Genomic DNA, 22,986 nt, shown 5'->3' with positions numbered 1-22,986 from the left:
AGACTGAATAGTAACTTTTTCATAAAAGATTTAACTCAGAAATCCCGAATCTAAAAATGAAATTTGAATTCCATTCATTTAATAAAGGAGACGGCTTATTTACAATCTCACCATCATAGTCGGAATGGCAAGTTGACATCTGCTTCCAAAGTTAGGCAAAACTAGAAATATCTTGGAGCTAAGAGAAGACTCTCATTATCAGAGAAAAAAAAAAATTATTCTTAGGAAATAGTCTGTTTTTTCTCTCAACTTCTTCTTATACTTCCCGAGTTACCAGAGTTGCAGACTTTCATCTGCCACATTATCCCTTCACTGTTGTTTTCATCCACATCCTCGTACTGCCACGTGAAAACAAAATGAACAAATAAGGAAACAAACATATGTGATAATCTGGATATGATGAATTTCAAAGAAATGGCTGCTCAAAGCATAACCATCCAGATGAAAAAATTTTGTGCCAAGGACACAAATTTTATTAATAAACTGCAGTTTTCTAATTATTATCAGGTCAAGAAGGAAATAAAACAGATATGTAAACTGCTGCCTAGGGAAAGATTACATAATAATTTTTTTAATAAAGATGAAGCAACGGTGGGAGATAGACTTTAAAACAAAGTAATAGAAGGAATACGTCATCCATATTTTCAGTGAATGCCAACGTCTCCACCATTTTCTTCTTTTTGCGGCGAGGGCTGTGTATACCCATTTGCTTGACTGTAAGTTACGTCCTTGTGGGTGTATACCACCCCTTTATCGCCATCCACTACCTGTCCGCTACCTCTCAGGATCCTGCATGTGTAATCATAAGAATGGTAAAGTCGAACAATGAACAAGAACCTCATAAAAAATCATGTTTTCATCAAATAAAACATATTGCTTTGACTAATTCATGATTTCTCCTGCTCTAAGTTCCTGACATAGATTTCTCCAATTACGTACCTACCGCATGGGATCAACATGCTAGTGAGACAATAAAAAGTCATACCCATTATGCACAATTGACATCTTACAACCTTAACATGCTCCTCTGGATGGTATATATTTAACTATGAGATTGATGTAGAAATGAGTTATTTATGTGATGATTGATGTAGAAATGAGTTCTTTACGTGATGCTCAAAGAAACAAAGGCCTGTCGTAAAACTAATACAAAAGAATATCATAAGCATATGGTACATACCATCTTGTTGTTAGCAAACCTTCAACTCCAACAGGACCACGAGCATGAATTCTACTTGTACTTATTCCGACCTACTTGGTCATTAATGTGAATCAACTATGAGAACCCTGAAGAATTAGATAATTTCCCAAAACAATTGTGAATATTTATTTTACCTCTGCACCTAAACCAAATCGAGCTCCATCACAGAATCTTGTGCTTGCATTATGAAAAACTGCAGCGCTGCAAATGTAAATACAAAGAACATGACCGCTGTTTCATTTTAGAGGGCTAAAATATGGGTAGTACATTATAGAACAAACAATTTTGGACAATTAGACACAGAGTAAAATCTATATCATGTTAAATTTGGCAATTTAGATAACTTGAAAAAAAAAAAAGGAGCATGAGGGTGATGAAACGAGAACATGAGACCAATCTTAAGCACAATAGCAATGATGCATCTTTACCTGTCAACCTGATGTAGGAAAACTTCTGCAACGTCATGATCTTCTGCTATAATACAATCAGTATGCGCACTGCAACAAGAGTAAGAAGAATCTGAATCCAAATAATTCTTCTGCAGTAATATGTTGCACTTATGTACAAATGGTCTGAGAATAAGAGATATGACGACAACGAGTTATTTTTTGAAACATACCTTCCATGTTGATGTATATGTTCAATGGCAGCATATACATCATCGACAATTTCGATGGTGCACGCCATAGAATTGTACTCATGATGAAAAGAATGTGCTTCTGGAAGGTTTAGCTCCTTGCTTGCTCTTGGTCCCCCATACAAATTAACACCTGAAAAATATGAGTTGGCTTCTCAGGGCTTTGAATAAGATTGATATATATGTAAATTATTTAGAATGTTGAAAGTTTGAGCCACATCCAAAAATCCAATGCATCTCATACCTGAAAAATAATTCTTTTATTGGTGGATATCAAATAGAGAATTGGAAAAGTTCAAAAGCATAACATTGAATAGAATCCACTGAAATTCTCCCATTTTAAGGACCATAAGCCTTTGATTGTGCCATTGTATACAAAGAAATAGAAACAAAAGATGACTTATAAAGACTTTAATGCAGTTATCCAGATTTCACAAATTGAAGTGTTGAAAAGGACAATAAAAAATCTAAATGCGCACCTTTATTTCCAAAATGTTTTTTAAGTCTAAAGAACCGTCTTACTCAACAATTATTTATAATTATTTCAATTTTGAAGGCGAGTTTTATGAAAAGTATAAAAAAGGTGCACCAGTGTGCATGTTAAGCACAATAAATTGATCACTGGACGGTCATGGAGGCTCAAGCTCACATGCATTGTTTCTAAGGTGTTTTTGAAGATATATACTGATGGAAGAGTGTAAAATTGGACGCTCTGAGAATAACATAACCACAATGATGCTGCTCATAAGGAAAATCCCTACCTTCAGTGCGAAGATCAACTGTCAGTTCATTAAGGCCACCAGTCTGCACTAAATCCTTGTGCACAAGTAGTGTTTCCTGTGTATAGTAAAAGAACACCAAAAAAATGTGCCTAGTCATGAACAAGCAAAAAGAATTCACGAATGTGAATTTAGAAGCACACATAAAAGTAATGGACGTTATCAGCATTAAAATCATAATAAATATATTTTTTTTTTCAAAAAAATGATGGATAACAAATTACCATTGCATTGCAGGCTGCTGGATAATCTACTTTTGCATCCAAAATAATGCGCCTAGCCATTTCCATATTGGCAGACTTATCAACAAACACATGACAAATTCCATCTAGGTAACAAAAATACAGCTTTACTATGAGATCCAGTATTGATCAAGCATTATAATGAATATAAAATATTCCAAAAATTATCCATCTCACCAGCATGACCCAGAACAGGAATTTTAGTTGATGCTTTGATTTGAGAAACGAGTTTATTGCTGCCTCTTGGGATCACAAGATCAATCACATCATCAAGCTGATGTATAAAGAAAAGAGTATAAAAAATAAAAAAAAAAAACAGAAAGACCTCCAATTTTAGTTTTTAAGTGCCAATGCTCAAAGTCCACATGGTCTGTTATTTAGTTGGCTTTAGAATAATTCCCACCTTAAGCAGATCCGGGATTTCCTCTCTTGATGTCACCAGTCCAATAAGTCTTCCACCAACAGTTTCTGGGATGGCAGAAGTGATAACCTGTAAATTTGATGGAGAAAAAATAAAATATTAGACATGGTTTCATCAGATTTCAGACTTTTGCCAAATGAAAATACAGTTAAAAAAATTTTCCAGAAATAATTTTCGCCGAAGCACCAAACCTTGTGCAAGATTTCATTTGATCGCTTGGCCTCCTTCCCTCCTTTCAAAAGGAGACCATTCCCACTTCTAATTGCCAAGGAAGATATCTATTGAAACCATAAGAAGTTTACAAGAAGCAGAAAATCATAACATGGAACTTATAGTCAAAACATTTACAAACAACAAGTTCTTTAGAAACTATTAGTTATCAAGACTTCAATTGTTCAATAAGAGAAAAAAATAGTCTTTAATTTGTAAGTATTAAGAGAATTAATATGCTAATATATGTTCTGAATTTTTTTATACATTTTTAAAGAATACACTGATTCTATTTATTATTTAGGTCAACAACATACTAACAGCATGCAACCAGATTCTAAAATCCACAATATCGCCTGCCAACTCACACACAACCACGCATTCAGAAAGGAGAATTACAAGGGTAATGAAGATGTTTAAAATGAGCAATGACTATAAGATATGAATATTAGAATGCCACTTTATCATGTCCTCATCCCATGGCCAAGACATACAACAGAGTGCAAACAATTGCATCACAATAGAACATGTAAGTTCTCTTCTCATTGACATGCCCTATTAGCTAATGAAAATTATGCTAAAAATGCATTCTTATCTACCTGCACCAGTGCATCTGGTCGAGACTCAAAAATAATCAGAAGAACGCCTAAAGGAGATGATGTCTTCTCTAATAGGAGTCCATCAGCAAGCTGAAAACAAAAGATTCATTAGATAATCCTAAATCAATAAGCAACAGAATTGGAAATCATGGTACTGTAGAAAGCTTAAGGATCTTGTCCAGAATTTCACTTAATAGGAGTATTTCCCAATTGTGAACTGCTCATAAGTTCTTCACTTTGACGCCTAGCCTAGTTTATGGCACTTTTACTTTCAAAAATCATAAATTACCATTTATAGATAAAACTCAAATGCCCTTTTCCCCTTACCTCGGGCAATGACGGAGCCAGAACCAAAAATTAAGGGAGGCCGAACTAAAATTTAGCATGTATTTATAAATGTATATGATTTTTTCCCCATAAAATTATGTGTACTATATTTTCCCACAAAGCTAGGGGGCCCATGGCACCCCGGCCCTGTCAGTGCCTCTGTGGGTCCAAAGAACTGACGCCTGAATGGATATCCTTAAAATCATGAACCAAAAGGATACAAGTGGTTACCTCAGTTCTTTTCAAGACATGACCAATTGGATCTTCCATGTTTGCAAGCACACGAATTGAATTTGCAAGACTTTGAATCTGTCATGGTAACAGATGTTATTTGAAAAAGAAAATGAAATAATGGTTTATAAAACAAAGACAAAATAAATGAATAAATGGATCATTCGGTAAAATAGCAACAAATTAATTTGGAAACAAATAAACTTGGAAAGAAATCAGAAGTAATAAGTGCCAATGACAAGTAAAAGAAAAATAATAATCATAAAAATAATCACTCAATATGAAAAACTGTGTCTAGCACTGGCTTGCCTTTCCAGGCTTTAAAGCCAGCCGAGATATCAAGGATTTTTCCAGTCCAGCCAGTTGTGCAGCAGTAATATCAGCTTCATTTTCAATGCTGATCAGTTTTTCATTGGCTTCTAAGGCTTCAGCTATATTCAGCAAAATTTTTCTCCTATCTTGTGAAGACAATGCCTGCATAGCGAGACTACTAATGTTATGCTTTGTATGCTAAAAATTAAGAAGCAATAAGAGTACCTAAATTGCAGAGAAACAAAAGCTGCAACAGCATAAAACATTGTATATCCGTACATCAGGCATCTATTGTTCTTACCTGAAGCTGTCTGGAACTCTCCCTTGCAGCAGCTGCCATCTCACGCGCACCAAAGTGTTTAACCGGGGACCACGAATGTGCATCTTGATGAAAGAGGGTTCCAACACACTCTCCTTGAAGGACTTTAATTATGTTCTCAGGAGCATACCCACTTTGAAAAAGATAATAAAAAAAGTCATTGCATGCCTAGGAAATAACTAGCTCAAGCCAGTATCAATGTGCACAGAACTGAAAACAGTTGGATTTAACATATTAAAAGCCATAAACTTCCCCTTTCACCTATTGGGAGACCCACCAAACATGGTTATGAGCAAAAATATGTAGCAGCGTAATAAGTTAAATGGCTCAAGAAAAGACAGGTGGCTCAAGAAATTGTCACTGACAATGAAGCTTATGTTTCATACTAGTGGCAGGACATCTTTTAGTTGCAATCAGATGATACTGTAGTTCATATGTTTGAATAAAGGGGGGGAATTATGATCTCATTAACTTTAAATTCCTTTACCTCGAACCATGTATGACAATACAGAATAGAAGTGTACCTGGTTATAACAACAGGGACACCAGCATAAGCTGCATTCACGGCAGCTTTTACTTTGGCTGTCATGCCCCCTCTTCCCACCCTAGACTTGTCACCAAATGTAATTTCTCCCTGATGTATTTCCTTAATGTATGTATGAATCAGCTTTGAGCGTGGATCACTAGGAGGGCCACTATAAAGACCCTCTACATCACTCAACAGGATGAGAAGGTCAGCTTTTAGCTCTAAAGCTAACAAGGCTGATAAACTGTCATTATCCCAAAAAATACCAGAAGAATCCTGCATGAAATCCCATGATCAGAATCAAGTTAACATTAATGCCTTATATGTGAGTAAAAAGATACAAACATGGTGACTTAAAACAAAATCAAGGGCAGGGAGAAATATGTGCTTAACATTTTGATGGGCAGAGAACAAATAAACATGCTTGAATAAATGGGAGTGAAAATCATGAATCGCCTTGATAAAACGGAAGTGAACGATTATAGTTATGGAAGAGAGGAAGGGGGAAAAAGAAAGGAAGCCAAAATCAGAGATACATTTCTTCCCAGCACAACTAATCTTCATGCACAAGTTCACCAAGTGTGGACTGTGAATCATAAAAGGCATAAAAAAAAAAAAAAAACAGAAAAGGAAGAAGAAGAAGGATCAAATCAAAATAGATAACAGCACATTATCAACTCATGTCTAGATTTTTCACACTACTACCACTTAAACATGATTTAGCTCAAAGAAAAATCTCATAGAACCTTGAATCTATCATGCAGAATTAAAGTCTCATAGAGTTTGATCCAATTCATAATCAAAATTTCTTAACTTTTGATCCAATTCATAATCAAAATTTCTTAACTTTCATTAATATATATGAGAATTGCATATTGGATTATACAATGAAATGGTGCAGCAAAATTATATAATTCCACGGGCACATATGAACACTGGAAAATATAAATCCTGAAGAGGGAGAGGATAAAGAACAAAGTTAGAAAGGTCAGTTACATACGGCACATACCTCATATGGAGCTCTCCTAGTACTAACAGCATCATTTTCATTAAATATAGGGATAACCCTCAGAGCTAGCAGTGATTTCACAGTGTCATTAAGTTGCTTCCTGAACTCTTTATCCCTAAAATCATTATCTGTCACAAGAAGCTGTGCTGATGTGACATCCAGCTGCACCAAACAAATGGTATAGACTTAAAATTCAAAATAAACAGGATAAATGGAGAAGGAAATGCTTATTTAGATCACGAAAAAAAAAAACTTATAAATGGTAGACAATTAAATGTGTATATGCTTGGGGGAAACAGCTAAAAAAACAAATATTGAAAGCCACCTGACTAAACAACGTATCATAAAGAGCCATCAGACTGTTTTGTCCAACAGCTGCGCATGCCTTCCCATCTATTTCATTTTGTGGTTTTTGGAGGTCAGCAAAGCTGCAATTAACACAAAATGTTTTTAAGCATATATCCAGTTCAACTAGTTTAAAATAAAAGTAACAAAGAAATCATCTTTTAATCTGTACTCAGGACAATATTTTCTAAACAATATATTGAGAATCCCCCCTCCTCCCCAAACAAAATCTCCAATTTTAACCATAAAACAATAAAATGGAACAACAATCATACCAACAATGACTAAACAAACTGACATACAAACACCATGTTCAATTAAAGAAAAGGGAGGCAGAAAAAAAGAACCTGCTATTGACTAATTTCCGGTATCTGAGCCTCTGGCGACCAATGCCAACAGCACCTGATGACACCAAAATAACTTCATAACCTTCAGAGTTCAACTCTTTAATCTGCAATTAAAAGGGTCACCATATTAGCCATTTAAGGAATAATCAGAGTGCACTCATAAGCAAAAGCCAATTAACCTGACCTGCTCACAAAGAGCTCCTAGTTTCCCAAGCGCCAATCTTCCATCACTTCTAGTCACAACAGCAGTCCCAACCTTCAATAACCAAAGCACAAACTCCTTAAATATACCTTGAAAATTCACAATCCGCATTTCCTTATAATTTGATTCAATTACAAAATTTCCAATGATACAACACCGAAAGAAGTTCACATTCCAATATCCCAGTAAAGCCCATTTCAATAACCCTCCATTTGGAATAAATTTTTTTTGCAAGAATCCATTCAATTGATTTCATTTCTAAGAATGCTCTTGTTTGGAATGAAAGAATTCACTTCTTTTTAATTTAAATTTTTTCCAATTTAAAAGAAGTTACAAATCTTGCATGATTTTCCAAAAATTCGTTTGAATTATTTTCTTTGCAAAATGAATCATGCCAATTAAGGTAAATAAATAAATGAAAGAAACATCTCGCTCGCTTAGGGAGAGCTGTAGGAACAAGAAAGGAAAGTGGAACACTGAGATGACATGCAGTCTTAAAAAATGTAGCCAACTTCCTCCAAGTAACATCATTTCTTAATTCCAATATACGCAAAACAAATATCCTCAATTACCCACATATTTTACGCAAAGACAAGAAAATGAAGATCGATGGATATATATATACATATACATATACGTATAGAGAGAGGGACCTTGATTACGAGACGCTTAACGTCTTTGAAAAAAGGGCGAGACCGATCCACGCAACCATTCATTGTGGAAAGAGGCTATGAGAAAATGTAAGAGAAAAAGCCGAATGACCTCGACTGTGAATACGAGGCGACACGGGAGCGCGAGAATCGATCCAGAAAGAAACAGGTTGAAAAAGGGGTAACAGGTGATGAGGTGAAGAGCTCCTGAGAGAAGAGAATGGGATGTTTATAGTCAAGTAGACCAACAAAACGACAAAGAACGTGAAGTCGTGTGTCGTCTTCTTTGCTTTGGGTTATAGATAGGTGTCCACCTTAGGATATTTTTTTAATCGAGATGGTAGCAATCTATGTGGGATTAATATTTTCAAGTGGGGGCCTCTCGGAGGCAGTTTGCAGCCATGAGCAGCCTGTAACCCTCGGACACCTAGGTGCCGTGGGTTTTTTTATTCCTATGGCAGCGGTCAGCGAGAGAGAACTGTGGAGTTCGGGTTGCATGTGTGATGCACGTAAATGTTTGTGTAAATGCCTGAACCGTAGGCTTCGATTCCAAAGATCATGTATCCATCTGTATCAAATCAAGTAGAAGTTTGATGCGTATAGATAATCACCCTATTGATGATTTGTTTGTTTGTATTTGATTACGAAAATGATCTGTATGAATAAAGTTTCAACATGAATTAAGTGATCGTCATTTCCAAAAGCGACTTTTAAATTGTCTAGCCATTATTGTGACACATACTTGAGCGTTAGGTTCATTGGCGACACCTCTCAAGCTAGTGGTATGAGACTCGATGGATTCTTCAAATTTGGTAGTTTCGGCTTATCTTTTGACTATTGACTTAGAAACTAGTAATTAAAAGAAACAATTGATTATGTTTTGGAAGTACTTATAAATTAAGTATACAAATGACTTGCCCACGATATTACTTTGAAAACAATATCTCTTGTAAAATTTGGTAGACGAACAAGTGTTTAGAATAGATCAAGTGTCAAATGAAGTGGGTTCCCGCAGAGCAATCAGTTTTTAAATTCTCAATCAGTATTGATGGTCCTGGATTTTTAATCAGACTCAAGTATGCTCTGTTGGGTTTCTCCCATGGTGGGTTCTTTCATAGTGGATGTTATACTAGTGAAATTTAAATATCATTTCCAGTAATGTAACATTTCAAATTCCAAACCGGGTCCTTCAGTCGATGGTATGTACAAATAAAACACCGCAAAACACTGGCGTCTCTGTTGATAATACCTTCAATGGAGAGGAGAGACACTTAGCTGCACAGACAAATCACCAGAAAATTGTTCTTAAAAAAAATTAACAAATTGAAACATCATTCCAGTTCTTTTGTTTTTGTATATTTACATTACACCATATAAGAAGTTAAGAAAAATTCAAGCTGACAGAAAAGGGTTTAGTCTGGTAACAAATAAAGGCTGCAGGAAAAAAAGAAAAGAAAAGAAAAAGAAAAAACTCATAATTATCACGCATGAAAATAACAACTCAGTTCTTTTTTCCCTTCCCAGTATACGTCTCTTTGCTAACTGCAGAGCAATTCGGAGTTTTAACATAATATGGAGGATTCTCGTTGCCCATAAAAATTACTCAGGCTAGTATTAAGTTTCAGATACACGTGGTAAGAGTAAAGGCTCAGGGAAAGAACCAGGCTTTGATGAAGATTGCCAGAGCTAGTTGCAAAAAGAAGGCCGCAAACACCACCATTGTGAGATCGCTCCCCTCGACACAAGATTTGAGGTTCACAGCAACAAAGCATGCTGAGTCAATCCCAGCAGCTAGTATAATGATCCAGCGGAGTATCTCAACTGGAATAACCAGCAGAAACTGAAAATATCCATACAGTATGAATGAGATGATAAGTTCTTCAGGAAAAATAAAAAAAGATGACAGAAAGCAGTGAGGCACAGACTTACAGAGCTCAGAATGAAAATGAAGAGAGAATAACCCCACATACACCAAAATCGTATGAGGCTAGCAGTTGTTCCCAGATACTGAAGCAAGAAGTAAAATGCCAATGGAACAACAACAGCATATCCATAGATTGCAAATGCTGCTACATTTACATATCCAACATCAAAGCTCCAAGAAGCATTGCTGTCTGTCCGTTTCTGCATGAGGTAGGTGGCACAATTTCCAAGAGAAGCTAGCGCAAAGACCAATGTAGTTGAAATCCAGATATGTCCATATCTAACACAAGATAAAAATTATCATCAATTAGCCCGCTGAACGTTCAGGTGAAATATGTCACATTCTGTGTTGTCTTCAAATTGATTAGACTATCAACAAATCCAACTACTTAGATGCACTGCTTTTTCCCTATTCTACTGATGAATCCAATTCTCGATTTTCGTTCATCCATGGGGTAGAACAAAGTCACTTGCAAATTTGTAAAGTGCAAGAAAAGGAAAGGCACCTAGAAAGATTCACTTCTTAGTACAGAAACCAAAACCTGGAATCTAGAGGTCTAACATTTGATGACATACAGCTTTTATGGCTGCAACTAAAAGGGGAAAGGTAGAGTGGGGCCTTTAGGAAAAAGAGATAAAGAGAGAGGAAAGCAGAATCTACTAATCAAACTCACAAATAAAGCACATGTAGCTGGCCAGTGCCACCTCACTATTTCTTCTTTTCTGACTTTTCTTTCATCATTTGTGTTATGGCAACTTCCATATGCCTCAGATAATAATGATTAAAAGAAAATAATAAATTTTCATGTTAAATTTCCGGATCAGATATAGATTTCAAATTTCAAATAATTATTTTTCAAGCTCTCAAGTTAATGGAAAAATGAAGCAATGCACTTCTATGTGAGAGCATTGTTGAGTAATGTGTATATGCTTCTGATACAATGCCCACAAATCCTCCTCCCAAATTATAAACTTATCCTTTCCCCTCCCTACCCTCCCTTCTCTCAACAATAGTTCATGAAGTTTTGCATTAAAGTACCAAAGTACAAGGAAATATCTTGGGAAAAAAATTGATTTTCTAATATATGAAAACTTGTCAATCTCAAGATACTGGAGGCAAACAGAACAGGGAAAAAGCAAACTCACAGGTCAGGGTTCGCATCAATCTTGCTGAAAAAATCCCCACCAACAGGATAAAAAGAGCTCATCATTCTGTTTATGACAATGTCTGTATCCACATTGAAATACTGTGTGTATGATGACACACTGAACACCCCTTTCCAATTGTTTGGTGATTGTTGCTCAAATCCTTCTGCAAAAGAATGAGATGTAAAATAGGAGCAAGAATTAGTAACATGAAAATGACTTGTGTGAAACTGTACCGCATCAAAAAATGATAAAAGATTATGCATTTTCATTCTCCTTCAAAGCCCCTCACTATGCTAGTCAAATTCTCGGTAAAAATGAATACGCATTCCTCCATACATGCACTAATACCTACTTCATTGAATATCTACAAATAAATAATTAAACAAGACAAGGTATATCATAGATCTGGATTTATGAAATAAAAGATACCTTGCTGAAACTTCCTATTCAGTAATATCTCTACTTTACTTTTTCTTTTCTTATTGTTTCCTTTGGGATTAATTTTAAAGGAAGAATAAATTATACAGCAACCTTATTTTTTTCCAGTTAAAAATGCATTTCCCAGCCTCAAACTTTGTCAAAAACATCCTATTCCTATGTCCCACTTGAGAAATTAGTATCTCCACTATAATACAACCTCTATATTTCTAAGCCTCAACATCACTACTGCAAACTCACCAATTCAAGTATTCTCGTTTAACCATCCACATAATGCAACATTTGTGATCTTATCAACTTACATCTAGTAGACACACATATAATATATGCCCTGCAAACTCACCAATTCAAGTATTCTCTTAAAACCATCCACATAATGCAACATTTGTGGTCTTATCAACTTACATCTAGTAGACACACATATAATATCAGTATATACCCCGAACCTATTAGGTATTTTCAATCACCAAATTGGGGTATCTGAAACAGATTATAAACCTAGGATTTATATCTTTTGATGATGATGTAAATCTTACATATTGAGAAGGGGAAAATATTAAAATTGTCCTTTCTCATTTATAGCCAGAATACCTATGAACACATATTAATACTAAGTAAAACCAACTGTAATGGGAGAATCCTCAGCAGTTTCAGTTTTCATGGATTTCACCAAAATGATGTTATTAGCCTATTAAATCTCACATTTCCAAGCAAAGCAATTGCCCTTACACGCAAAGGAATGTGAACATGCATATATGCATGTACAAATTCTGCATAGCATACAAGTAATCTTTTGCACATTGTTTGAGAACCAATTTGCATAAACCTAACAACATATATGACCAAGACAAGAATTCAATAATAGCAAGAAATGCTTAGGATAAAAAGAACATAAGCCAAGATCAATAAACCAGAATAGGACACTCAAAACCATGGAAATTAAATATTTAACAACCATACCAGGTGGATTTCCAAGAGTTTGATAACCACGGCTGCTACCTCCTCCTCTATTATTATTTGGAGGGAATGTCTGCATATTTGCCTCGGGGACTGCATACAAATTCACAAACAATTTTTTCTTTTCAAAATACTAGCTTTTGGATACAGGTTCAATATGATCATTAGCCAAACATTTTTATGAGAATGAATTATACCTTCATAGGTGGTGGTACTTTTTTCTTCAATGACCACTGCCTATAAGGCAAGGAGGAAAAAGAAAGAGACTAATCAGATTACCTGCAAAACAATACTAAAAGGGGGGAGGGGGGGAAGACAAATACCCCAATCTATTTTGCATCAACAAGCTTAATGCACTTCACTTGAATCAATATAAATAAAAATGAAATTATCCATTTAAAAAACCACAAATCAAATTATCTATAAAACAAGATTAACAGGAAAAAAGAAAAAGACAAATACCCCAATCTATTTTGCATCAACAAGCTACATGCACTTCACTTAGATCAATATAAATAAAAATGAAATTATGCTTTTAAAAAAGCTCTAATTGAACTATCTTTACCCAAATCTATTTTGCATCAACAAGCTTCACGCACTTCACTTAAATCAACATAAATAAATATGAATTTATCCTTTTTTTTTTTTTAAAAAAAAAAAAAGCTTTTACTTAACCCACAAAATTCCATATTTAAGCATAGCGTTACTATTGAACTCGGTCATATTTAAACTCCTATTTCTTCAAAAACCAAAAAGCACAGACTTCTCCAAACAAATCAAAACTTTATCAATGTAGATTATGCAATTGATTACGAAACCTGTACTTCAAAATTAAACCCCAAAATGCTTCGACAAACAAAAAAAAAAACCCAAAATGCCAAACAAAGAATGTATAACCACCAAAAAAAAAAATAACATCGAAACATGAACAATCGATCATAATCAATGCTAAAAAGCCAGTGCTTACAGGAACAGAGCCCAGTAAATGGCTAGTAGGGAGGTTGCTGTGAGACTCCTCCATGGATGTAGTCAAAGGATCCAGCACTGAGAATAGGGAGAAAGCAGCTTTTCTTTTTTCCTTTTTTTCCTTCTTTTTTCAGATTTTAGAGAGACATTGCATATTAAAAGTCAATGAAAATAGAGGGAAATTAAGAATTGTAACAGCAGATTCGAAATTTAGGGTTTGGAAAAATGAGAAAAAAAAACATTTACCTTTTCGTAGTTTGGAAGCAAACTGAACCAGAAGACGAGAGAGGACTGGCCGAGGAAGGAGAGACTGGTGTACAAGCTCAACTTTTACGAAGGGAGTGGGCTTCCACGCGCCAATTAAAACGTCAATAACTTTGTCGTTTTGCTGGTCGTCTCTCATCAAACCTTCTTATGTTTCAACTTTCACCTTTCAGCTCAGGCGTTGCACGGCTGAGGAGTAAGGATAAGTTATACATGGGCTTCATTTTGGGCTTTCTGTCCACAATTTGGGCAGGTTTTGATCCGAACCCAACACCATAACTTGGACCCGTACATTACTAACTCGACTTGTTTTCTCACCCTCTAGCCCTTTTAAAAAGACCAAAAATAATAATAATAATTTACAGTAATATCTCTAAATTTTAATAAAATTTACTAAATAATCTCTCATTAAATTTTTAATAATAAATTAATTTTTAAATTTAATTTTTATTTAATAAAATAATTATTTCATTAATAAAAATATAAATTACTATTAATTGACCATTGATTATAAAATTTAAATTTTTTAATAACTAAAATACTTTTTTAAGAGGTTAATATTTTCTTTTTTAATAAAAAATTATTTTTATTTATTATTTTAATATTAAAAAATTGAGAAATTATTATTTTAATTTTCAAAAATTAGTGTCCATTATTTTTTTTATTATCGTTATAAATAAATTTAATATTTAAAATATAAAAATCAATTTTCTATAATTATAAAAATTTCTATACTTATAAAAATCAATTTAAACATACTCTGACTATAATATGTGAGTATAAAAATTAATTTTTAATTTTAATTAAGTATAAAAAATTTTATATTTATAAAAATTAATTTAGACGGATTTTTAAATATAAAAATTAATTTTTAATTAACTATAAAATTAATCATTAATTTATAAATCTGTAATTTTTATATTTACAAAATATTAAATTTATATTTTAAAAATAAAATTATTTATTATAACAATAAATGAGAAAAATAATGAATAAAATTCATAAAATCATCGATTTTTAAAAATTAAAATAATAATTTTTTATTTTTTATTATTAAAATAATATATAAAATAACGGTCTATTATAAAAATAATATTAACATTCAAAAGAGTATTTTCATCGTTAAAAAATGTACAATCTCTTATCAATAATTAATTAACAGTAATTTATATTTTTGCAATGAAAAAACTATTTTAGATAAAAAAATTAATTTAAAAATTAATTTATTATTGAAAGTTTAATGAATAATTACTTATAAATTTTATTAAATTTCAAAAAAATTACTCTAAATCACCAAAAAAACCTCACCGGTTTCACAATATCATACACTTTTCATATGTAAAGATTTTTAATTTAACTATGACTTTAAAATTATATTATTAAGATAATTTAAGAAATTCTATTCGGAACAATTCTTTTGATTTATTGATGAGAGTGAATTAGGAAATTAAAATTGATATAAATATTTTTTTTGGTAATTCAGATATAAATAAAATTTTATTTTTGGCTAAAAGGTTGAAATATAGTTATTGGAAATTTTTAAAAATATTCAAAAAATTTTATCTCACATTTTCAAAAAATAGTTATATTTGAAATATGATTTTTAAAATGAAAAATTGAGGAATAGAATCTGAAATATTTCAAATTTATTTAGATACACTTAAAACTAAATTAATTAAAATAAGAATATTAATAAATTAAATATTATTAATTTTTTTTCAAATTTTATCTCACATTTTCATGTTTATATATTCACTATATACTATAATACATCAAGTTATTTAATTCGTATTGCGTAAATATCTTATAACATACAATGTCTTAAAGATAATATACTAAATTTATTATTAATTATGGAATTAAAAGTAAACATAAAAATTAATATATATTCACAAAGAGACTTGCTAAAGATTTCATAAACTCCTGTGAGAGGTCATTGATAATATATATTCACATTATCCTCCTAATTGAAATTAAGATTTTGCATGAATTTTATTTAATTATTCTTTTTATTAATTCTCTTATTTTAAATAATTTTTAAATAAATTGAAATAATTATTTTAATTATATAATAATTGAAATTGAGATTATTTTATTAATTCTCCTCCCTCTATATATATTATATATATGTAAAAGTTTAAGTAGTGCCGATGAATAATTTCTAGTGTACCATGCTAACATAAAAGAGAGTTTAATTTTTTTAAAAAAATCAATTAATTAATTGAATGTGATCGGAGATCAGTAAAACAAAAAAAATACTCTATCAGTTTTATAATTTTTGCTTATTTTAATTTTGTATACATATTAAAAAGACAATATTTAAAAAAAGAAAAAGAAAAAGAAAAAGAAATATAATGCTAGGTTTTCCACTGCATTCATGTCCTATCTGTATCTTCATTTTGCATCTGCTCACTAATTCTTCATCTACCTAACATGTTAGAAATTTCATGAAAAAAGAAAAAGGAGAAAAAGAATGGTAAGAAACTCATGTTAACTAATGATATCACTCAAATTCTTAGGTGTATATAAAATCAAACACGTTTTTGACTTATTGTACGTTGATTATTAGACATTTCAGTCAATTTCTAGTAGAGGAGAGCATAAATCGGTTTGAATTGAAAAATCGAATCGAATCGATCAATTTCAGTTTAATGGTTTGGTTAATTAAAATATTGGGTTCGGTTTGGTTAGTATTTTTTAACTTATTCGATTTTCGAATCGGTTCGGTTTAAAAGTATTAAATAATCGAAAAACCGAAAAATCAATTTTATATATAATTTTATTATGTAAAATACTGATTTTATATATATTTTTAAATTTTGCATGAGTTTTTATGGATTTTTTAAAGATTATCATTATGTATTGAGACAATATTTATTAGTAAATTTATGTGAAATATTTATTAAATAATTATATTGAAATTAAAAGCAGAAAATTAAAAAAAATTATAAATTTTAATTTAAATCGAACCGAACCGAACTGAATTTTATTAGTTCGATTCGATTCAGTTATATTTTTATAATCGATTTTTTTAATTTTTAATATTTTTACAATTCAATTTTTAATTTTTTCAGTTTAATTTAATTCAAAATCGAACTGACCAAATGGACGGCCTTAATTTCTAGTATGAAATTATGACTCAAACTCTATTCTTCTCCATCTTTTATACCATTCTATACGCATAACTTCTGTGACATTTTTTCCACTACCATTTAACTAATGATATCACTCAAAATTCTCAAAGTCATTACTTGTCTTTTCAATGCAAATTAAAATAATAATTTTTTAATTTTTTATTATTAAAATAATATATAAAATAACGTCTATTATAAAAATAATATTAACATTTAAAAGAGTATTTTCATCGTTAAAAAATATAAAATCTCTTATCTATAATTAATTAACAGTAATTTATATTTTTTTAATGAAAAAACTATTTGAAATAAAAAATAAATTTAAAAATAAATTTGTTATTGAAAGTTTAATGAATAATTACTTATAAATTTTATTAAATTTTAAAAAAAAATACTGTAAATCACAAAAAAAAACCTCACCAGTTTCACAATATCATACACTTTTCATATATAAAAATTTTTAATTTAACTATGACTTTAAAATTATATTATTAAGATAATTTAAGAAATTCTATTCGGAACAATTCTTTTTATTTATTGATGAGAGTGAATTAGAAAATTGAAACTCATATAAATATTTTTTTTTTGGTAATTCAGATATAAATAAAATTTTATTTTTCTTAAATTAGGCTAAAAGGTTGAAATATAGTTCTTGGAAATTTTTAAAAATATTCAAAAAGTTTTATTTTTAAAACCATTAAATTAATAGGTCAAGAAATAATTTTTCTGTTTAAAATCTTTACATAATTTCATAAACTTTTCCCTTTCTTAAACAATAAAAATTAAAATTAACGGAACATAAAAATTATACCTTTCTCTCTAATATGCTTTTTGAAATGGAAAATTGAGAATTGAAAAAATAAAATTTGAAATATCTCAGATTTACTTCAAATGCTATATTTTCAAAATAATAATACTTTATCAGTTTTATAATTTTTATTTATTTTAATTTTTTTATACATATTAAAGACAATATTTTTAAAAGGAAAAAAAAAAAAAGAAATATAATGCTATGTTTTCCACTGCATTCATGTCCTATCTGTATCTTCATTTTGCATATGCTTACTTATTCTTCATCTACCTAATATATTAGAAATTTCATGAGAAAAGAAAAAGAAGAAGAATTGTAAGAAACTCATGTTAAAAAGAAAGTTGATTAAGATGAAATTACATGCGAAGAAACAAATATTACAAAACATTACCTGTAAATACCAAGAAATCCTAGTTTTTGAATCTTTTTGGCTTTGGACGTCTTTGTGCTTCAACTATCCTCACAAACCATATTGGTTTTCTTGTTTTAAACACACGATATCCCATTGCAATACCAAATATTACTCCACATCCATACCCTGCCAGTACAGGTTGCCACCCAAATCCAAATTTAGAATTGGAATCATCTTCCTTGGATATTTCTGGTTTTTGCCTCTCCCCATTATTGCATTTTTCTAGTGGAAATCCACACAATCCCAAATTTCCTTCATATGAACTTTTATCAAATGTGTTGAACTGCTTTCCTTCAGGTATGGGTCCTTCAAGTCGATTATCTGAAACCCGAAATACTTGCAGAAATGTTAAATCTGTCAACTGCATAGGAATCCTTCCAACAAGAAAATTTGAAGAGAGGTCTAGTGATTCCAAATTGGACAATTCCCTCAATGATGGTTGAATATTGCCCGTGAGTTGATTGTGAGACAAGTTGAGCAACTTAAGTGCTTTAAGCTTTCCAATAGACTGTGGGATCTCCCCTGTGAATTTGTTGCCTGACAAATCAATGGTTGTAAGAAGTGTTTGGATTCTCACCAACTCAATCACAACTCCTTTGAGTGTCAGACTCACAGAATAATCGTAAGAATAATTTGGTTGCCCCATGTACTCCATCTTCACATCAAAGTTCATCATTGCTTTGAAATTATTGAAATACCCTGAAGGTAATGGCCCGCTCAACATGTTATCGGAGAGGTCAAACATTCGCAGCTTTGAGAAGGAATAATTGGTAGAGGACCCTTTCACAAATCCATGGAGTTTATTGGATTTCAGAATTAGAATTTGCAGCTCCGGAAGAGTTTCCAAGAAATGGGGGAATGAGTCATCTATATTATTGTTTCCAAGATCTAAAATCTCCAAATTTCTACAATTGGAAATGGACAGAGGGATTCTCCTTTGCAATTGATTGCCATTGAAGTTCAAATATCTCAAGCTGCCTCTTGCTGAAAACGTCTCAGGGATGGTTCCTTGGAAATTGTTCATGCCCAAATGCAGCACCGAGAGATCATTGCTGAAATTTCCCAAACATTGTGGGATGAAGCCGTTCAAACTGTTGTTTGACAAGTCAAGAATTTGGAGAGAGTTTAGGTTGCAAACTACTGAAGAAACTTCTCCTATCAATTTATTGGATGAAAGAATGAGAACATTCAAGTCGACAAGTTTGAAAATTGAGCTTGGAATGAAGCCATACAACTTGTTATTGCTCAAATCAATATAGCTCAATGAATTGTCTTGGAATGGACCTAAACGACCGGTGAGCTGGTTATTGTTGAGGAATAAACGCCACAACTCAGGCAGGGTAAACACAGAGGGTGGTATTGTTGCATTTAATAAGTTATTGGATAAATCGAGGATTTTTAGACTTGAAAACCTGCCTACTTGGAAAGGGATGGGGCCTGTGAATTTATTATTTGATAAATCTAAAAAATAAAGCAGTGTGAAGTTTGTAAAATAATGAGGAATTGGACCACTGCAATGGTTATTTTGGAGCCGCAATGTATGAAGTTGTTTAAGGTTTTTAAAAGAAGAGGGAATCTCACCACTGAAACTGTTATTGGAAAGTATTAAAGAAGAGAGCCGCTTAAGACTTCCGAGTGAAGATGGAATTTGACCACTGAAATTATTGGAAGAGATATCCAACTTAATAAGTCGAGTCAACTTACCCAACAATTTCAAATTTGAAACTCTAAAATTGCATTGCCAGAGCTCCAAAGTTTCTAAAGACTTCAAATTACTGATAAAATCATGGTCCAAATATATTGTAATTTGTGTCAAAGAAAGAGACAAAGACCTGAGAGAATTATTCCAGTTATGCCGAGGTAAGGAACCGTTGAGATCTTCATTACCGAATAAATCAAGCAGTTGGAGGTTTGATCGTTGAATTATGTTGTCTGGAAATTTCCCTTTCAATTCACAATATCGAAGTTCAAGTGATGATAAATAAGAAGAGATATTCATCAAAGAACTAGGTTCAACCATGGACATGTTTACATCTCCGAAGGCTAAGTCTCTTATCTTGGTTAGATTTCTAACAAGCTTGTCAAAAACCATTGGTTCTATTGTCAAACCACCATAATTCCAAGAAAGATCAAGTGAAACCAATTTAGATAGACGACTGATATCGGGGATTTTTCCTTGCATTTCACAAAATTCAAGTTTGAGAGATGTCAAAGAAGAAGACAAATTCATCAAGGAACTAGGTGCAACCACAGACATGTTTACTAAAGTCAAGTCCAATTCCCGTAATTGGGTTAGGTTTTGAACAAGCTTGGTAAAAATAGTGGTTTCTGATATCAAATCATAATTCCAAGAAAGATCAAGAGATAGCAAACCTGACAGGTAAGTAATTTCTGAAGGAATTTGACCCACAAAACCAGAATAGCTTAGATTAAGATGTGTTAACTTGGAAAACTGGCCAAACTGAGGAACAATTCGAGACTGGTTGAAATCATTTAAAGACAAGTCGAGTTTTCGGAGATGGCGAAGAGAGAAAAGAGGATTGTTAGAATAGATAGGACCATACAAGAAGCTATTAGAAAGGTGAAGGCCAATTACATTACCCGTTTCCATATCACATGTAATCCCATCCCACCAACAGCAATCAGTGCCCTCTTTCCAATATTTTGTCTTGAGATAAGGCTTGGGATAATAAGGAGAGACAAAGACAGCCTTTGCAATGGAAAAGGTTTCCTTCAATTGGAGCAAGGCAAGACTCTGGTCTCGTTGGCACAACATTGCTGAAGAGTTGGAATTCAAAGAAAAGGAAACTGAAGCTTGAAAATGAGAGTGAAACAAAAGGAGAAAGCTAGCAAGCCATACTAGACTAGCCATTCTGTTGAAGAAAGCTAAAAAGTTGGGAACTTTGAGGTATTAAAAAATCAGGGCAAGCATTTAGCATTTATAATATTATGAATGTGGGAAAATAATTAGCATTCGTTCTTATTGGCAGCGACTTGACTTATCTTTTTTAGTATTGCTAAATCCCGCTTAAAGTAATTTTGGAGGTACCAAAGTTGATTTTTCCTAACATCTTGATATATAAAAAATAAAAATTAAATATTAAAAAAAAAAACAGATATCTCTATCGGAATAGAGCCATCAAGAATGACAAGTTTTTGTTGGCATTTCAAATTTCTTGGTGTATATAAATTTAAAGTTCAAAATTTCTAATATTAATGATTCTGTACCGTTTTTTACGCATAACAAGTAGAATATAATTTATATAAGTTTTATTTCTATAACCATTTGTTTAGAAAGATTCTCATGTCATTATTTGTTGATATTACTAATAAAATAAAAAGTTTGTACTTAAAATACATGGATTAGTATAAAAAAATATTTAATTTAAATTTTTTAAAAATTAATAAAATTATAAAATTATAAATTTTACTATAATAGTATCTAATTTTAGAACTTAAATATCTTGTTTACTTGATAATTTCATATGAATTATTTTATTGTATTTATATGATATATAAAGCTAAATTTTTTATTAATTTATAATTTAATTAAAATCTTTAAAAATTAATATAATATAACCAAAAATGGCTAAATTTATATTCATTAACCATTAAATTCTTAAGAATTTATTATTATACTTCAATCTCTATTCATTTGCCGTAGAAAACTACAATAAGATTTATTCTAATTTTCTAATTTTACATATTTAATTTATTTAAATTTTAATCATATCTACTCTCAAATATAGTGTCTGTATTTTTTCTCTAAACATTATTAAAATATGAAACCTCTTGATTAACTTTTGATTAGAGTATCTCTATCAAAATGGAGCCTTCTTTGTATTCCAAATTTCTTGGTGTTTATGAATGAAGGTTAAAACTCAATTTTCTAAATTTGTTTTTTCTTTGATATTAGACAATTCATTCAATTTCTAATTTGAATGATTCTCTACCTTTCTTTACGCATAACAAGTGGATGACAATTTCTCTTACATTTATTTTCAAGGCCATTTACTTAGAATGATTCTCAAGTCATTATTTGTCTTTTATATATATATATATAAATAAAGCTTATATATAAAAAATCAATCCAAAAAAATCAAACTCCAAACAAAACTTATTACTCATAAGTTTTTCAAAATGTGCAGATAAGATCTCAAACTTTTGGCCAAACAAAGCCTTAGCCTTGCAAGAATTTGCATCTCTCATCATCCAATTGTAAAATTAGTTCCTTTTTCTTTGAAATATATTTTTATTTGCTTTTTTAATCGAATTTATATTATTCGATTAAATTGTATAAAAGTTTTATTAAAGTGTATAAAAAGTCTTCCATCACCAAACCTATCTCACTAATCAGAGGACACAAAAGATCATGTTGGCTTTCGCCGCTGCTGCAACCACCGGCAACGAAAGCCCGCATCAGCATTTGAGCAGCTGCAGCAAAGCCCCTGATTGTCTGATATCAGCAACCACAACCATCACAGTATTTGTCACAGCACTACCCCTAATAATACCACCCATTAACCAGCACCACTACTTAATCAGTATAATCATTAACCTGTTAAGTAATACCTT

At 31.7% G+C, this 22,986-nt stretch overlaps 3 protein-coding genes across 5 annotated transcripts; all 3 read right to left on the bottom strand.

Moving 5' to 3' along the window:
* Window positions 1–51: 51 nt before the first annotated feature.
* Window positions 52–8,758, bottom strand: LOC110625066 (delta-1-pyrroline-5-carboxylate synthase). Of its 2 annotated transcripts, XM_021770574.2 has the most exons (21): window positions 8,361–8,757; window positions 7,690–7,761; window positions 7,506–7,609; window positions 7,139–7,241; window positions 6,814–6,975; window positions 5,803–6,080; window positions 5,261–5,411; window positions 4,957–5,121; window positions 4,648–4,725; window positions 4,090–4,179; window positions 3,472–3,558; window positions 3,263–3,349; window positions 3,037–3,133; window positions 2,842–2,945; window positions 2,600–2,675; window positions 1,821–1,971; window positions 1,630–1,698; window positions 1,336–1,402; window positions 1,181–1,251; window positions 632–789; window positions 52–338 (listed from the first exon to the last, which is right to left on the bottom strand). In XM_021770574.2, the coding sequence occupies exons 1-20, from the start codon at window positions 8,421–8,423 to the stop codon at window positions 645–647; spliced, it is 2,220 nt and encodes a 739-aa protein (XP_021626266.1). In that variant the 5' UTR covers window positions 8,424–8,757; the 3' UTR covers window positions 52–338; window positions 632–644. The 2 variants fall into 2 exon arrangements, with proteins under 2 accessions (XP_021626266.1, XP_043816544.1); XM_043960609.1 differs by lacking the exon at window positions 52–338 and having other exon boundaries at window positions 443–789; window positions 8,361–8,758.
* An 875-nt stretch (window positions 8,759–9,633) lies between these two features.
* Window positions 9,634–14,239, bottom strand: LOC110623876 (protein YIPF1 homolog). Of its 2 annotated transcripts, none has more exons than XM_021768891.2 (7): window positions 14,037–14,239; window positions 13,792–13,911; window positions 13,022–13,061; window positions 12,828–12,917; window positions 11,427–11,592; window positions 10,287–10,560; window positions 9,634–10,197 (listed from the first exon to the last, which is right to left on the bottom strand). In XM_021768891.2, exons 2-7 carry the CDS (start codon window positions 13,843–13,845, stop codon window positions 10,006–10,008), a joined length of 816 nt encoding a protein of 271 aa, XP_021624583.1. In that variant the 5' UTR covers window positions 13,846–13,911; window positions 14,037–14,239; the 3' UTR covers window positions 9,634–10,005. The 2 variants fall into 2 exon arrangements, with proteins under 2 accessions (XP_021624583.1, XP_021624582.1); XM_021768890.2 differs by having other exon boundaries at window positions 13,792–13,914; window positions 14,037–14,238.
* A 4,073-nt stretch (window positions 14,240–18,312) lies between these two features.
* Window positions 18,313–21,302, bottom strand: LOC110625226 (receptor-like protein 9DC3). The gene has a single exon (XM_043960817.1). It carries the CDS (start codon window positions 21,281–21,283, stop codon window positions 18,410–18,412), a length of 2,874 nt encoding a protein of 957 aa, XP_043816752.1. The 5' UTR covers window positions 21,284–21,302; the 3' UTR covers window positions 18,313–18,409.
* Between the last annotated feature and the right edge of the window lie 1,684 nt (window positions 21,303–22,986).

Source organism: Manihot esculenta, chromosome 10 (genome assembly GCF_001659605.2).
Source record: "Manihot esculenta cultivar AM560-2 chromosome 10, M.esculenta_v8, whole genome shotgun sequence".
NCBI lineage: Eukaryota > Viridiplantae > Streptophyta > Magnoliopsida > Malpighiales > Euphorbiaceae > Manihot > Manihot esculenta.
Note: the sequence above shows the minus strand (reverse complement) of the source record. Positions and strands in the feature narration are given on the sequence as shown.

Excerpts from the sequence above, each read along its gene's own strand:
- LOC110625066 (XM_043960609.1), bottom strand. The coding sequence starts at position 8,423 with ATGAATGGTTGCGTGGATCGGTCTCGCCCTTTTTTCAAAGACGTTAAG. Across the intron at positions 2,946-3,036 it reads TCCTGTTCTGGGTCATGCTG|ATGGAATTTGTCATGTGTTT; the intron begins GTGAGATGGATA and ends TTTGTTACCTAG. Across the intron at positions 1,403-1,629 it reads TTCCTACATCAGGTTGACAG|CGCTGCAGTTTTTCATAATG; the intron begins GTAAAGATGCAT and ends TTACATTTGCAG.
- LOC110623876 (XM_021768891.2), bottom strand. The coding sequence starts at position 13,845 with ATGGAGGAGTCTCACAGCAACCTCCCTACTAGCCATTTACTGGGCTCT. Across the intron at positions 13,062-13,791 it reads ATTTACTGGGCTCTGTTCCT|GCAGTGGTCATTGAAGAAAA; the intron begins GTAAGCACTGGC and ends CTTGCCTTATAG. Across the intron at positions 10,561-11,426 it reads ATTGATGCGAACCCTGACCT|ATATGGACATATCTGGATTT; the intron begins GTGAGTTTGCTT and ends ATCTTGTGTTAG.
- LOC110625226 (XM_043960817.1), bottom strand. The coding sequence starts at position 21,283 with ATGGCTAGTCTAGTATGGCTTGCTAGCTTTCTCCTTTTGTTTCACTCT.